The 13,078-nt window shown below is 45.7% G+C and overlaps 3 protein-coding genes across 3 annotated transcripts in view; 1 reads left to right on the forward strand and 2 right to left on the reverse strand.

Annotated features, from left to right (window-relative positions):
• The window catches only part of EMWEY_00012840 (zinc carboxypeptidase, putative), a gene marked incomplete at both ends in the record, with an annotated part of 7,932 nt that extends 3,295 nt beyond the window's left edge, over positions 1 to 4,637 (reverse strand). Inside the window, 12 exons of the mRNA XM_013479155.1 lie at positions 132 to 173; positions 353 to 579; positions 821 to 917; positions 1,047 to 1,111; positions 1,315 to 1,458; positions 1,617 to 2,232; positions 2,427 to 2,501; positions 2,745 to 2,853; positions 3,153 to 3,178; positions 3,384 to 3,474; positions 3,709 to 3,801; positions 4,270 to 4,637. Of these exons, the coding sequence (XP_013334609.1) occupies positions 132 to 173; positions 353 to 579; positions 821 to 917; positions 1,047 to 1,111; positions 1,315 to 1,458; positions 1,617 to 2,232; positions 2,427 to 2,501; positions 2,745 to 2,853; positions 3,153 to 3,178; positions 3,384 to 3,474; positions 3,709 to 3,801; positions 4,270 to 4,637 (1,953 nt within the window). The remainder of the gene's footprint in view (positions 1 to 131; positions 174 to 352; positions 580 to 820; positions 918 to 1,046; positions 1,112 to 1,314; positions 1,459 to 1,616; positions 2,233 to 2,426; positions 2,502 to 2,744; positions 2,854 to 3,152; positions 3,179 to 3,383; positions 3,475 to 3,708; positions 3,802 to 4,269) is intronic.
• Positions 4,638 to 7,485: 2,848 nt separating this feature from the next.
• EMWEY_00012850 (hypothetical protein, conserved) lies at positions 7,486 to 8,181 on the reverse strand (the record flags this gene model as incomplete). Its single annotated transcript, XM_013479156.1, has 1 exon — positions 7,486 to 8,181. The coding sequence occupies one exon, from the start codon at positions 8,179 to 8,181 to the stop codon at positions 7,486 to 7,488; it is 696 nt and encodes a 231-aa protein (XP_013334610.1).
• A 2,299-nt stretch (positions 8,182 to 10,480) lies between these two features.
• EMWEY_00012860 (hypothetical protein, conserved) lies at positions 10,481 to 12,085 on the forward strand (the record flags this gene model as incomplete). The annotated part of the gene is made up of 1 exon (XM_013479157.1): positions 10,481 to 12,085. One exon carries the CDS (start codon positions 10,481 to 10,483, stop codon positions 12,083 to 12,085), a length of 1,605 nt encoding a protein of 534 aa, XP_013334611.1.
• Positions 12,086 to 13,078: the final 993 nt, after the last annotated feature.

Here is a 13,078-nt window from a genome sequence, read left to right on the forward strand (position 1 = left end):
TAAAAAAAAAAAAAAAAAAAAAAAAAAAACCCTAAACCCTAAACCCTAAACCCTAAACCCTAAACCCTAAAAATTGGAATTTTTTTTTATACAAAAAAAAAAGGGTTTATTATTATTAGGGTTTAACGAACCTCGTCAAATTCGCTCAACAGCAGAATGCATAAATCGCCAGACTGCAAAAAACACCCACAAACCCTAAACCCTAAACCCTAAACCCTAAACCCTAGGGTGTCGAACCCATCCCCGTTTGCACTCTAGCGAGGGTCTATCGAACCCGTATTGCCCGTCAAACCCTAAACCCTAATTATTATGTTATATATAGGGAATAGTTAGCTAGGGTTTATTGATTTACGGGTGTTTCTGGAGGAATCTTGAATCTAAGGAACTCCATCCCTTCTCTTTCTTGTTTAGTAAATGCCTCTCTTATCTCATTATGATTATTTGCCCAAGTCCTAAAGAAAGGTTCTGCTGCTTTTCCTTGCGGTCTCTCCCATGGAGAAAAAGAACGACAATTTCTTGTTAATATCTTCTCCTTTACTAATACTGGGGCTGCATGCCATGCTTCCGTTAGCTCATATACTGCATACAACAATATAAACCCTAAACCCTAAACCCTAAACTCTATGTAAACCCTAAATAAACCCTAAACCCTAAAATGCACGCGGTAGCCAGGAATGCATGCAGGGGGCAACGGGCATAGTATAGTCATTGCTGCCAATGTCCCAAACCCTAAAAATATAAGCCTCAAACCCTAAAAGTCCTAAACCCTAAACCCTAAACCCTAAACCCTAGCTACTAGACTGCAAAAAGCTCTCCTTACCGACATGGTCATCTTCTGCAAACTCTGAACTTTCAAGACCGTCAGGAAATGAAATTTTCGTCTTTTTTACGAATTCGTGGCATTTTCCTTGTTTTGTCTGCAAAAAAGCCCCAAAGCCCCAAATAATAATGCATGCATATTTGCATGCATGCATATTTGCATGCATGCATGTGAATAAGTTTAATAAAAGAGAAAATGTTCAACTATTTGCTGCTATTTGCCTCACCACTGCATGCACCACATTCAACTTCTCGCAGCCAACAGGCCACAAGGCAAAGTTGGCGATACAACCTATACCACACACACACACACACACAAACCCTAAACCCTAAACCCTAAACCCTAGGCCAGTAACAACTGTCCTGAGGCTAATGACAGGCTCCTCCACCGCAGCAACATCGTCAGGCGTAACTTGAAGCTTCCCCAGAAAACGACCTCCTCTACGCGTCAAACCCTAAACCCTAAACCCTAAACCCTAAACCCTAAACCCTAACCTGGAGCTTGATACATTGAGGGAGCCGCGAGAATAAGGAGATCAGGTTGTGCTTTCTCTGCTATCTTAAACCCCATCCGTACATTTCTTGCTATTAGGCCGTCGCTTACTGCTGGTGCCGCAACTAATGATAGAGGAAGCGACCCTGTAAAAAAAACACAAACCCTAAACCCTAAACCCTAAACCCCAAAATCTGAACTCACAGGAGGACAGAGATGGGCTGTAAAGATTAAGGACCAACAAGAATAAGCACGAAAACATATATGCATGCATGCATGCATGCATGCATGCATAATTGCGTACCGTATTCTTGGGGCTTTGGATGTTTATCATCATGTGTCTCAACAAGGAAGATGGCGCATCTTACGGAGGAGAAATCATTGCTAACATTAATAAGTTGTTTATTTGCATTAATTTCTTCGTTTATATTTTGTTGTATTTCTTTATTTGCTTCTTTATCCATAAGAAGATTATCTTGTTGTTTATTAGCAAGAGAAGAAGGAATCCATTGTTGCCACCAAGGTGCTGCATGCATGCGTTCGTGCGGTAGCGGTGGTGCATGCGCTTGCAGACGCATGCGAGGATTACTTTTGGGGCTTGATTTGCATGCACTAATAGGAACGGGGCTTGATTGAAATCCTGCAGAATATGCCCAATCCTCTAGACCTCCATTAACAGGATAAATAACATCAGAGACGGGGCCCTCAGGATAATATGAATAATTAATTCTTTTTGTTGTTGCATGCATATTTTCTTCTTCTTCTTCTTCTCCTCCTCCCCAAAACATTTGCAATAAAGAACTGTGCTGCTGCTGCTGCTGCTGCGCTAATTGCTGCTGCTGACGCCGCCGCTGCTCCGCAACAAAATGTGCAGATAAATAGGGAGAGGTATACTCTGATGAACTAGGACCACCAGCCTCCTGCATGCATTACATATATACACACAAACCCTAAACCCTAAACCCTAAACCCTAAACCCTAAACCCTAATCTTCGACCCTATACTAACAGGAAATTAAGAAGGTAAGAAATCGACGCAGTCTAGGTGTGTGTTGTGGCTCATCAACCCTAGACCCTAGACCCTAGACCCTAAACCCTAAACCCTAATTATTTACCTGCAGCCATTCGCCAAGCTTGGCAAAGGCCAAGTCGTCTGGGGGTGGCCGGCTACGGAATGAACCCGGACCAACCTGCAGAATAACACCAAACCCTAAACCCTAAACCCTAAACCCTAAACCCTAGACTAGGAGATGCAAGACAAAGAACGGCACTCAAGCCTACGCCCCGCTAAACCCTAAACCCTCGGCGTGAATATAGCATCCCCAATCGCCCCTAATCCTAGATGCCAAACCCTAAACCCTAAACACCAAGCTTATCTAAACCCTAAACCCTTGAACTAAACGCTAAACCCTAAACCCTAAACCCTAGCGTACAGGCTCTGAGTGGTCAAAGGATCCCCATGGCCTTGCGATGGCTCTCATTCCTCCATGCCAAGTAATCCCCGCAATAAAGAGGTAGCGCTCGAAGGCAGCACCTACCAGCCTGCACACAAACCCTAAACCCTAAACCCTAAACCCTAAACCCTTCGGTTTCAATATTTCCCTTAGACTGTCATCAATCCCTCCACTCTGAATAGAGAGCAAATCCGCCGGCCATACAGGAATTCAGGTTTAGTGTTTAGGGTTTAGTGTTTAGGGTTTAGGGTTTAGGGTTACTTGGAGGTGAGTGCCGAGAAACAATTGCTATTTAGGTAAGGAAAATCCCTATTAGGGTCTATGCCTCTCTCCCCTCTTTTATCACGAGAAAACCCCCAAGGGTTAAAGAAGGGGAATACGACTAACAAGCGGTTAGTCAATAAATAATACACCTATAAATACAAACCCTAAACCCTAAACCCTAAACCCTAATCCACAAAACAGTGACTCTTCTGCTGTATCTTCAGCAAATGCAGCAGCAAACCCTTGCTTCTTCGCAATCACACCTAAAAGATGCAGAAGGTGGCAAGGGGCAACTTAGGGTTTAGTGTTTAGGGTTTAGGGTTTAGGGTTTAGGGTTTAGGGTTTGAGACAGACCTCGTCAACCTCAGTAAACTGTGAGGCCAAAAGGGCAACCAAATAAACTGCCACCGTGGGCCCCACGACTTCATCTCCGTGCAGCAACCCGCTGCAACAAAAAAAACCCTAAACCCTAAACCCTAAACCCTAAACCCTAAAACGCAAACCCTACTTAGAGACGATGCAACGCATGTGCAGGAGGCAAAAGAGGAAACAGCAGCAAACACACACTGGAAAGAATGTAAATCCTAAACCCTCAGCCAGCAAGGACACAAACCCTTAAACCCTAAACCCTAAACCCTAAACCCTAAACCCTAAACCCTAAACCCTAATTGAGCCTAACCTGTAGAAGAGGGTGGGTGTGCTCCTGTTGATGGAGCTACGAAGGCCAAGCTCTACATACGGCACTCGGCACGTCTCCTTCCCGCATATTAATCTGCAGCAGCAGCAGCAGCAGCAGCAGCAGCCACGAACCCTAAACCCTAAACCCTAAACCCTAGAGTCAACAAGGTGCCGTCATATCCTCCCCTGCAAAGAAAGCCTAGAATTTGCTATCCTAGCAGCAGCAGCAGCAGCAGCAGCAGCAGCAAGACACGGAAAAGGCAGCAAACGGCAGTGTAGAAGCAGCACAGACACAAAAGAAGGGGAAGCAGCAGCAACAACAGGAACAGCAGCTGCTGCTGCTGCTACTGCAGTAGCAACAAGAGCAACACGAGTAGAAGAGGCAACAGCAGAAACCAACTGCAGCAGCAGTATCATCAGTAGCAGCAATAACAACAACAGCAGCAGCAGCAGCGGCACCAACAGGGGCAGCGCCAATAGCAACAACAATAGCAGCCACAGTAGTAAATGCACAAACAGCAGCAAATACAGCAGCAGCAGCAGCAGCAGCAGCAAGAGTTACTCCTTTGCATCTTCATCTAAGCCGAATGCCGTCACTGCGTCTCTAACTCTTATTAGATGAGGAAAGCGCTGCTGCAGCAGCGGCAGCAAGGAGAGGATGCTGCTGTACGTAAGAGGTAGGTCTACCTGCCCCTTAAGTAGCCGCTCAACTGCTGCTGCTGCTGCTGCTGCTGCTGCAGCTGCTGCTTCCGCTGGGTCTACTGGTGATGTAACAGCAGAAGAAGAATCATCATTTCCTCTAACTCCTCGCATCGCTGTCTCTGCTGCTGCTGCTGCTGCCTTCTTTGCAGCTGCTGCAGCTTCGGGGACTACAGCACCTCCTGCACCAGCAGGTGCTGTTGCAGCAAAATGCTGCACCCCCTCCACCATTGGGTCTGCATGCGCATGATGCAGCTGCTGCAGTAGCAGCAGCTGCAACAGCAGCTGCAGCAACAGGGTAAGATAGAAATAGGCAGCCATTGCTGGGGATTGTACAGAATCCGTCAGACCATTGCATTCATATATCCTCAGGAGCAGCAGCAACAGCAGCAGCAGCAGATATCAGCTGCCTCAGTCACGCTAGCTGCTGCGACCTGAGTGTCCCACCATTGCAGCTCGTGCCGCTGGGGATTTATGAAATATAATGAGTGTTTTCTTTGTGGTTTCTCCTGGGTGTTCAAAACTCGTGAGGTGTGCATACACCCGAAACTGAGGGAAAAAAACGGCTCTTTATTAGACAGAATAATACTCCTGCCACTTCATTCAATCTGTAGCTATCCTCGTCGTTCAACAACCTCACAAGGACAGCTGCAGGTGAAAACTTGCAGTAGCAAGAACGACGGCGGCGCCCTCCGCTGCTGCTAATAATGATGGGGCTCGCTTGGGGCCCGAGGAGTATACTCTGAGAAAACTAAGGGAAAATAGAACTTAATTACTTTAAGATAAGGAGGGAAAATGGTGGCAATGAAGAAGTTGTGTTTCCTTAGCTGCCGGCGGAGTGCGGCGATGTCTGCAGATCTTCGATTGAGCTGTATGTTGACCCAGTTAACCTCTCCGCCATTAGTTCCTTTTTCTTGTTGCTGCACTCTTTCAGTATATTCTAAATGAATTGAAATGCACAATTATATATCTTAGAAGCTGTCCGATAGTGTCAGTGATGCAATACCTCCGACCGCCGATGCAGTGTACTTACTAAAGTGCGCGCATGCAACGCCCTTTGGGGGAAACTGACATCAAATGTTGGTAAAGTGGGGCTGGAAAACCGAGCCAGTGCATCTTTTGCATGTATCGCAGCAGAAGAATGCGAATAATTCTTCTGTATAGGCAGCACGTCGCAGGCACAAACAGCGCAGAGAAGCAACAAACAGAACACAGACGGTAGTGTATATGTATGTATGTATGTACCCGTCACGGTAGACTCATTAGATACAACAATAAAAGTAAGGATAATCATAGCATATAGTTGAAACAAAAGAGAAAATAACTCTACTAGTATCCATCTATGTTCGTCTTTGTTGTGTATGTGCAGCAGCACAATGCTGCGTTCTTCTCGGATTTCTTGCTTGTTAGCGCATCTGCAAATCTTCGTTCTTCCTCGTCTTTATCTAAACAAATAGATATAAAACATATTTATCTGCTGCTTCCCCTATTAATCCCTTTGTATTGTGTGCACCATGAGTTAACCGTCTCCTATGTTGCCTGCCAGTAACGGAGGTGCACTATAGGGGCTCCTTTCCCCCTGTTTGTTATTTATTGACTGTTTACTTAAGAGGGAGACAGGTGCATGCAGTAACGAATTAAATGGAGAAGATACGCAATATGCATGCAAATAAGGCATTATCTGCTGCACATAGCACTATTTCTCTCCTTTGTTTATTTAAGTAGTAAAGAAGACGTAAATGTATTTGCTGCTTATATTTCTTATCTTGCAGCATATACTGCAGCAAGAAGCTGCTGTATAGTACTTATTATAATAATTATTATTATTATTTATTTATATTATATTAGTTATTAATATAACATTATGCAAGTCGTACCCATTAGGTGCATTAAAGGAACATCTACTGCTCGCGGCAGTCATTAGAAAAAGGGCCTCCCTTAGGAAACATAGAGGGAACAGCACCAAACAAACATTCAGCTGGATTTGCTGCTGCTGCTGCTGCTGCTGCTGCTGCTGCTCGGTAACTATTAAGAGGAAACTATACTGCCGCTTCTTTTCTGTTTTTAGTTTGCATGCACTTCTAGGGGTTGAGGGTTTAGGGCTATTCAAGCACCTGTGTCAACAGGAAAGACAGTGCCAATAGCGTGCTGATGCAGCAGCAGCGACAGTAGCAACTGCTGCAGCTGCAGCTGCAGCTGCAAAGTAAACCACAGCAGCAGGAGTGCACTATAGTAGCAGCAGAAGACGTAGCAGCAGAAGATGGTCTTCACACTGTGAAGAAACAGTAAGTCAATGCCCGCTGCGCATGCAAGTTTCCCTTCTGTTGCAGCAATATATACACTGCAGATAGAGGGATATTTGGATTTAAGACAGAATTTAATTAGGTTTCTCTTTATAGTAACAAAAGAAACCCAAGAAAAGCTGTACACATGGTTTAGTATTTTGTGGCAATGCACGCGATGAGAACTGTGGTCGCTATTTACGCAGATAATATACATTATTTTCTATTTTCTTATAATATATTACATATATTATTATTCAGCACAAAGAGGCAGCGTTAGTGAAGACGCAACAAGAACGTCCATGAGATATGTTTGTGCAGGCAGTACTACTTGTGCAGTACGTGTGCGCAAAATATTGATCCATTTGTTTTATGCAAAAAAATAAATAAAACCGAAGCTAAATCGAATTAGAATCCGAAAAACAAACAGAAATAGGGATGAAATTCCTCTCTTTCTCTTTGTTCTCTTTCTTTTGCCTGCTTCCGCCGACCGGAGAGCAGCACACCAAAATATGCAAAACGATGAAATGTTTCATAACACACGTATATACCCATTATACAACGTACATACGCATTATATATATTCGTAAAGTATGTTTTTGTACGAGGATAAGCAGTAAATGCAGATGCTTACTTCAGCGACTTCTGCATACCTACATATTTGCGAGGGTTTAGAGTTGTCGCTAGCTGTCAATATTGCATCTGGATAATTATGTTTTTATGGTGTCTGCGTTGCTGTATTTATTTGCGTGTAGTCGCTGCTCTAAAACGGAACCATGAACCATGGCTCTAAACGCTCATGGAGGAGGGGAGGTTTCGCCAGAGGATTCGTCGCCTGATTCTCCGCCCAACAAGGACTCCGATCCACTACCTGTCCAGTACTTTTCCCCTTCTGATTCTTCCGATTCGCTCTCTGAAACTTGTTCCCCTCTTGCTTTTCTTCTTTCTCGCCTACGCTTTCTTTTTCTCTCTTGTTCACGCTCCCTCAGCCTGTCTGCTTCGTTTGCACGAGCCCTTTGCTCCCGTTTCTGCCTCCACCATTTGCGAAGTCGGTCAAATTGCAAGAAACCCCCCTTGCTATTTGCTTCGCCATTTTCCGATGCTTGGAGATCGCTGTATTTATCCAGGTCTGGTGTTGCGCCCGTATTTTGTTGCAGTTGAGCTAAGCTCCCCTCCGCGATTTCTTCGCTGTCTCGGGAGTTGCTAGAGGGAGAGCCCAAGGGTTTCAAAGCCCTATTGGCAAGCAAATCCCTCCCTTGTAAACCTTCTTTTTCTTTTATTTCGGTCGGTGAACTCTCAGAGAAGCTCGAGGGGTCCTCAAAGGGAGCCGCATTTCCAACTAATTCCCAATCGTTGTCATATGTAGGAGACAATGATTGATTGTAGTCGTAGGCAACCGGAGATAGGCTCAGACGAACACAAAATGAACCAGGAAGAAAATCAAGTAAAGCCACAGCAGCTGCCAACAAAGTCGGCTGCCCTAGAGTGTACATTTTCATTTTCTTAGGTGCTCAAGAAGCCGTGGCGAACACCAAGGGCGCAGAAACCGATTAATGTCTTTGTTCAAAGGATGAATCCAAACTTACAAAGCATAGATTCAATGATATTAAACTTTTAAATCTCGGATATTGCAAGCAAATGCATTGAAATTTGCAAGTTGCTAGCCAGCCAGCGGCGATCACCTAACCGTACAGCTGGCGGGGTCCCAGCAAATGTACCGCAGCTCTACGACCGCTGCGTGTCCTAGCCAGCCTTTCATCAAGTAGTAGTTTTTAATACAGACTCCACAGTATATTTTGCGAAGACAGCAAAAACGACCTGATGAGCTCGAAATTTCCTACCAAGCTATTCAAAATACTCACCTCGATGTTGCTGTGGTCACCGAGCCGCCGGTAGCAGCATCGATATCTGTTAATGCATTATTCCAATGAGCTTAAAGTATTGACACACACTTCTGATTTATTAAAGTAAAAGGAGCAACTGGATAAACAAAAAAAATTGCTTATGCTCGCTGCCCCGGCGTGGAGATCACGACGATCCCGTGCCCGTCGCGCGCCCTGTGCTCAGACGAGCTGAACGGGAACATGTAAGACATCAAGCAAAAACGCATCATACAGACAAAACTAGATAAAACAAAATGATATGCAATGAAAAATGTTGCTTAAAGAAGAATAAATTAGTGGATGGACCCTACGTTGCCGTCGCCATGATTTGAACAATCTTTGGCTGTATACACCCTCCGGTGTACAGTGGATTTACAGGCAACTACGCATCAAATATGGCCCACTACACGCACTTGAGCTAATGCAGATCGTTTTCAGTAATAATACAGGATAGTAATTGGGCGGTGTAGAATTGACAAAAAGGCGTCCTCCGAGCAATGGGCGCCCAAAACCCATAAACCCCACGCAAATTTTTTTTCTCCAACAGTTTGTGTTTTCAGTGCCAAATGCATGAAAATGACGAAGGGTTTGATTCTATATTAACCAGCAATTACTTCAAGACAAATCAGGCAAATCACAGGAGTTGCAATCCATCGCCAAAATGTACCTCATCAATGTGATTTTGCAGTAAGCTGCAAGGCGCCCTTTGTTTCTATTGCCACTCGTATTTCGTTCGTGTAGTAATATGTATTTTCTTTGGAATATGTTGGAGAACGGCATCTGCCGCCGCTATATGTCCCCGCTTTCCCTATATTTTACCCTTTATTTGGGCTTGCCTCAGAATACTGGAAAGAATTCCCAAGATTGAGAAGCAGAAAAAACCCGTAAAGGGATCGGTGGTTCTGTTAGTAAGCTGAGGAAGCAAAGAAGACAGGCGTGCGTAATCACGGTTAGATAATATCTATTTTGAAAAATGCTGCACATGTTGAATGGATATCCACCAAGACGGATTTCTCTCTGCAGAGAAAACGAAGAATAGCACACGAGTTTCTTCAAAAGTTATTTCTGCACAAACACAAAGGACGCTCTACGACAACTGAGTGTAATGCCAACAGGGTCTAACTGTTCTTCCCCCACAAATTCGGCTTTGGAAGCTTGTGCATTGAAACCTCAAATTGAATTGTATGAGGGGAGACGGAAAAAAACAAATAAATCGCGAAGTTTTTTTGCCGTGTTCGATGAAACGGGCGGGCGCTATGCTGCGGTGCGGCAATACGAGGAATGGGGAGTGAAACCTCAGCTTAACATCATATACCCTCTTCATGCAGACAAGCATTTAATTGACAGCAAAACCCCAGATAGCCGGTTAGCAATATATATAGACGGAAGGGATAATCATGTGGATTCATCCCCGGCGTAGGGCGGCGCCTGCTCGGATCGCACACACACGGTTCTTCGATTCAGTTCGGTTTCCCTCCACAGGTGAGCATTTTGCTGTTCCAATTAAACTTTTTGAAAATTAATTGAACTATTTTAAGTACTCTGCGTTGGATGCCAGTGGAAAGCGTGCACAATACGTCCTTCAAGATCGAGCGGTAGAAGGCTAGCCGCCCATTCTAACAAAGTTCGGCAACCATAAGTGAGTTGAGGTCCGGTTTCAAAATGAGATTCAACCCCACATCTATAAAGTACGCCTTTACTATTTTTTCATGAATTGAGTCTCCCAGATAACTCGTATCGAATTGCGCTTCTCAACTTGCTGCGGGCAGGCCCGATCGGCAAGAGGACCGGTGGTCAGCGCACAGTTGACAAGGATCCTCCGATGAAAAAAATAAAGATAAATTTAAGCATTTCATTCATCTTATCAAAATTTATGTTGCTTTAATGGACTGTTGTGAAGTCGACAGGGATGCATTTCAAGTTCTATTTCTACGTCAACGCAGTTGCGGTACAACCGGCCACAGCAGGCAGACGCTGCCGCCGACCGCCTGCGTTCCTAGGCTCGGCGCTCACCTGCGCCGCGCGTGTCTGCAGTTGTTCTCACATTCAGTTCTTCAAATTTTTTTTGCTTGTAAATCTTAATACTTGGGGATTTTTTTCTATTGGTGGCCCCGTAAGGCTTGGGCTCACCGGGCGTTCCCTCCGCTGTATCCTTCAGGACGCCGGCAAGAAGGCCGTCAGCGGAACCATGACGAGGAAGCTGTTTTATTCGGCCCCCTTTGGGGCCTTCCTTTTGTCTTTAGATTGGATTTCTTATTCTGTTGCCATCCACCTGTCAGCTGCAAATGAAACGTTTCCAAGGGGAGAAGCAGCCCTCCTCAGTCAGCCGTACTTGCGGGAGGAGGCGGAAGGCGGCTTCGGTCTTTCCCCCTCCTCTGAACCTAGCTTTCTGCAAAAAGGATTTTTGTTCGGAAGAAAACGAAAGGGAAAACCTGGTGGGGAGCCAACCCCCCAGGCCCATGGTGAAAACCCGGAGCTTTGGTTGACCTCCACTGGTGGTCCCTTCCCTGCTACCGCATCGGAATCTTTGGGTAGTCCGACTGAAAAGGTGACTCAACCTGGAGATTTTGACGACGGTCCCCCTGCTGAATCCCGGCGAAAACCTGTTGCAGTGGGACCTGTAAGAGTGGGTACCACGATAAGGAGAGGCGCAGACTCGTTCAGGAAGAAGCAACAGGAGCACGGGCCACGGCATATTCCAATTTCCGAGAGAAGGTATGGTCCTGCATCTGCTCTTGGCGGACCAACACCAATAACACAAGCATCAGGTGCCGGCGCACCTACATCAGGACCCACCGATCCTTTTGGATCATTTCCGGCGGACCTAAGTGGATCGCTCCCCGCGGTCAGCGGCCCTTCGCAGCCGATCACCTCAGCAGTGACAGAAGATCCCTGGATAACGCGGGGGCCATCAACCCAATTCCCAAGCCAGGGTTCGGCACAGTCTCCTTTTGCAGCCCCACGCCCTCCATTTCCATCCCAAAGTCCAGCAACCCCTACAGCTGGGCAAGGCACACGTGGATACCCGTTTTCACCGACTTCAACTGCAGGGCAAACAGTTGCCTTCGTCTTCCCAGGTTCTGGAGAGGGATCCACTGGTAAACCCCCCCGTTTGGGGGCGCCAGTGCTTCCGCCAATCCCCACCGGTGGCTTGCCCAAGCTACGTGCCACTCTATCTCAAGAAGGTGGCTCTCCTTCGACCACGTCAGAGGGGCCAAAGCGGGTCCCCCGCAAAGCCCCTCCCAAACCGCCAAGGCGTAACCTACCTGTTTCCAGTCAATCCATGGATGAAGGCTCTACTGGGAGCGTGGGAATACAGCCAATACCGACTCCTCGTAAAACCCCTCCCAAACCGCCACTTCGTAGACAACCTCAATCAGTTGATGAATCTGCACTGTTGGGTGGACCTTCAGAGAGCGCATCTCCAGCCTGGGACGCCGATGATGAAGATGATGAGCCACCCCCCGACTTCATACCCCCACTTCCGCCTGGGAAAAGGCCGCGGCAGCAGTAGAGAGCTCTTCGCTACTCCACAACGCAGCGCAACAAACAACAATATATAATAGATGCATGTGTGCCAATCCATATGCATGGAGTTGTGTATATATTATGAGTGTATGCACTTGTCTGTACAGCGATCGCAGGACACCTCCGCGAGGGAATGTTTTTGAAGGTAAATTTGTAGCAAGTTTATTTCTTAATATGGTTTAGAGGTGTATTGTCCTCCCCAGAGACAAAGACGGCCACTGTCCTATCGGTCTAGATGTCGTTTGTTCCAAACAGGGAAAGAACATTCGATTTCAGTGACCGTCATGTTTACAGAGCCTACTTGAACAATCTCTGGGTACTGCAACCAACTGTATTTAATTTTTGCTTGTTTGAACGAGCGCAATGCATTCACTATATATTTTAACGATAGTTATTCAGCTGTTCACGTAAACAATGGCACGTCTTGGTAGCGGCAGCAATTTACTATAACAGTATTGATCATTGTATTGCAGTAGCTTGTTACACCCAACACGTCTAGCGGCCATTTGGTTAATTGTGTGCTGTTCAAATCAAGGGCAGCCGCTTGCCTCTCGGTATTTTTCACCCGGATGAACAATATAGAGCAATATCAGTAAATTGGGAAAAGTTCAATCAGTTGCACATATATAACAAATTTCTATATAAATATAGACAAACATATTAAATAAGTTATAACAGCTTGCCATTCCTCACCTCTTTGTCGTGCACTGTAAGTTGGAGTGTGCTGTGTGTGTTGTGCGGCGTGCATGTGTTGGCCATCAGTTCGTAGAGTTGTCTGTAGGTTGTAGATGTGGTGTGTGTGGAATAATGTAGGCTAACGCATACATCTATACACGCATATGCAAGGGTATCCCTAGAGGATGCAAATACGAAGTAGTTCATTAGAAACAGTATCTTAGGAAGGGGAAGTCCCTGCCGCATTGTTGGTGTGTTTTCTGTTGAGCATCAATTGTTAAGCAATAAAAACTTTTTACTGATA

The sequence above is a fragment of the Eimeria maxima genome, genomic scaffold (genome assembly GCF_000499605.1).
Source record: "Eimeria maxima Weybridge genomic scaffold, Emw_scaff94, whole genome shotgun sequence".
Classification (NCBI taxonomy): Eukaryota; Apicomplexa; class Conoidasida; order Eucoccidiorida; family Eimeriidae; genus Eimeria; species Eimeria maxima.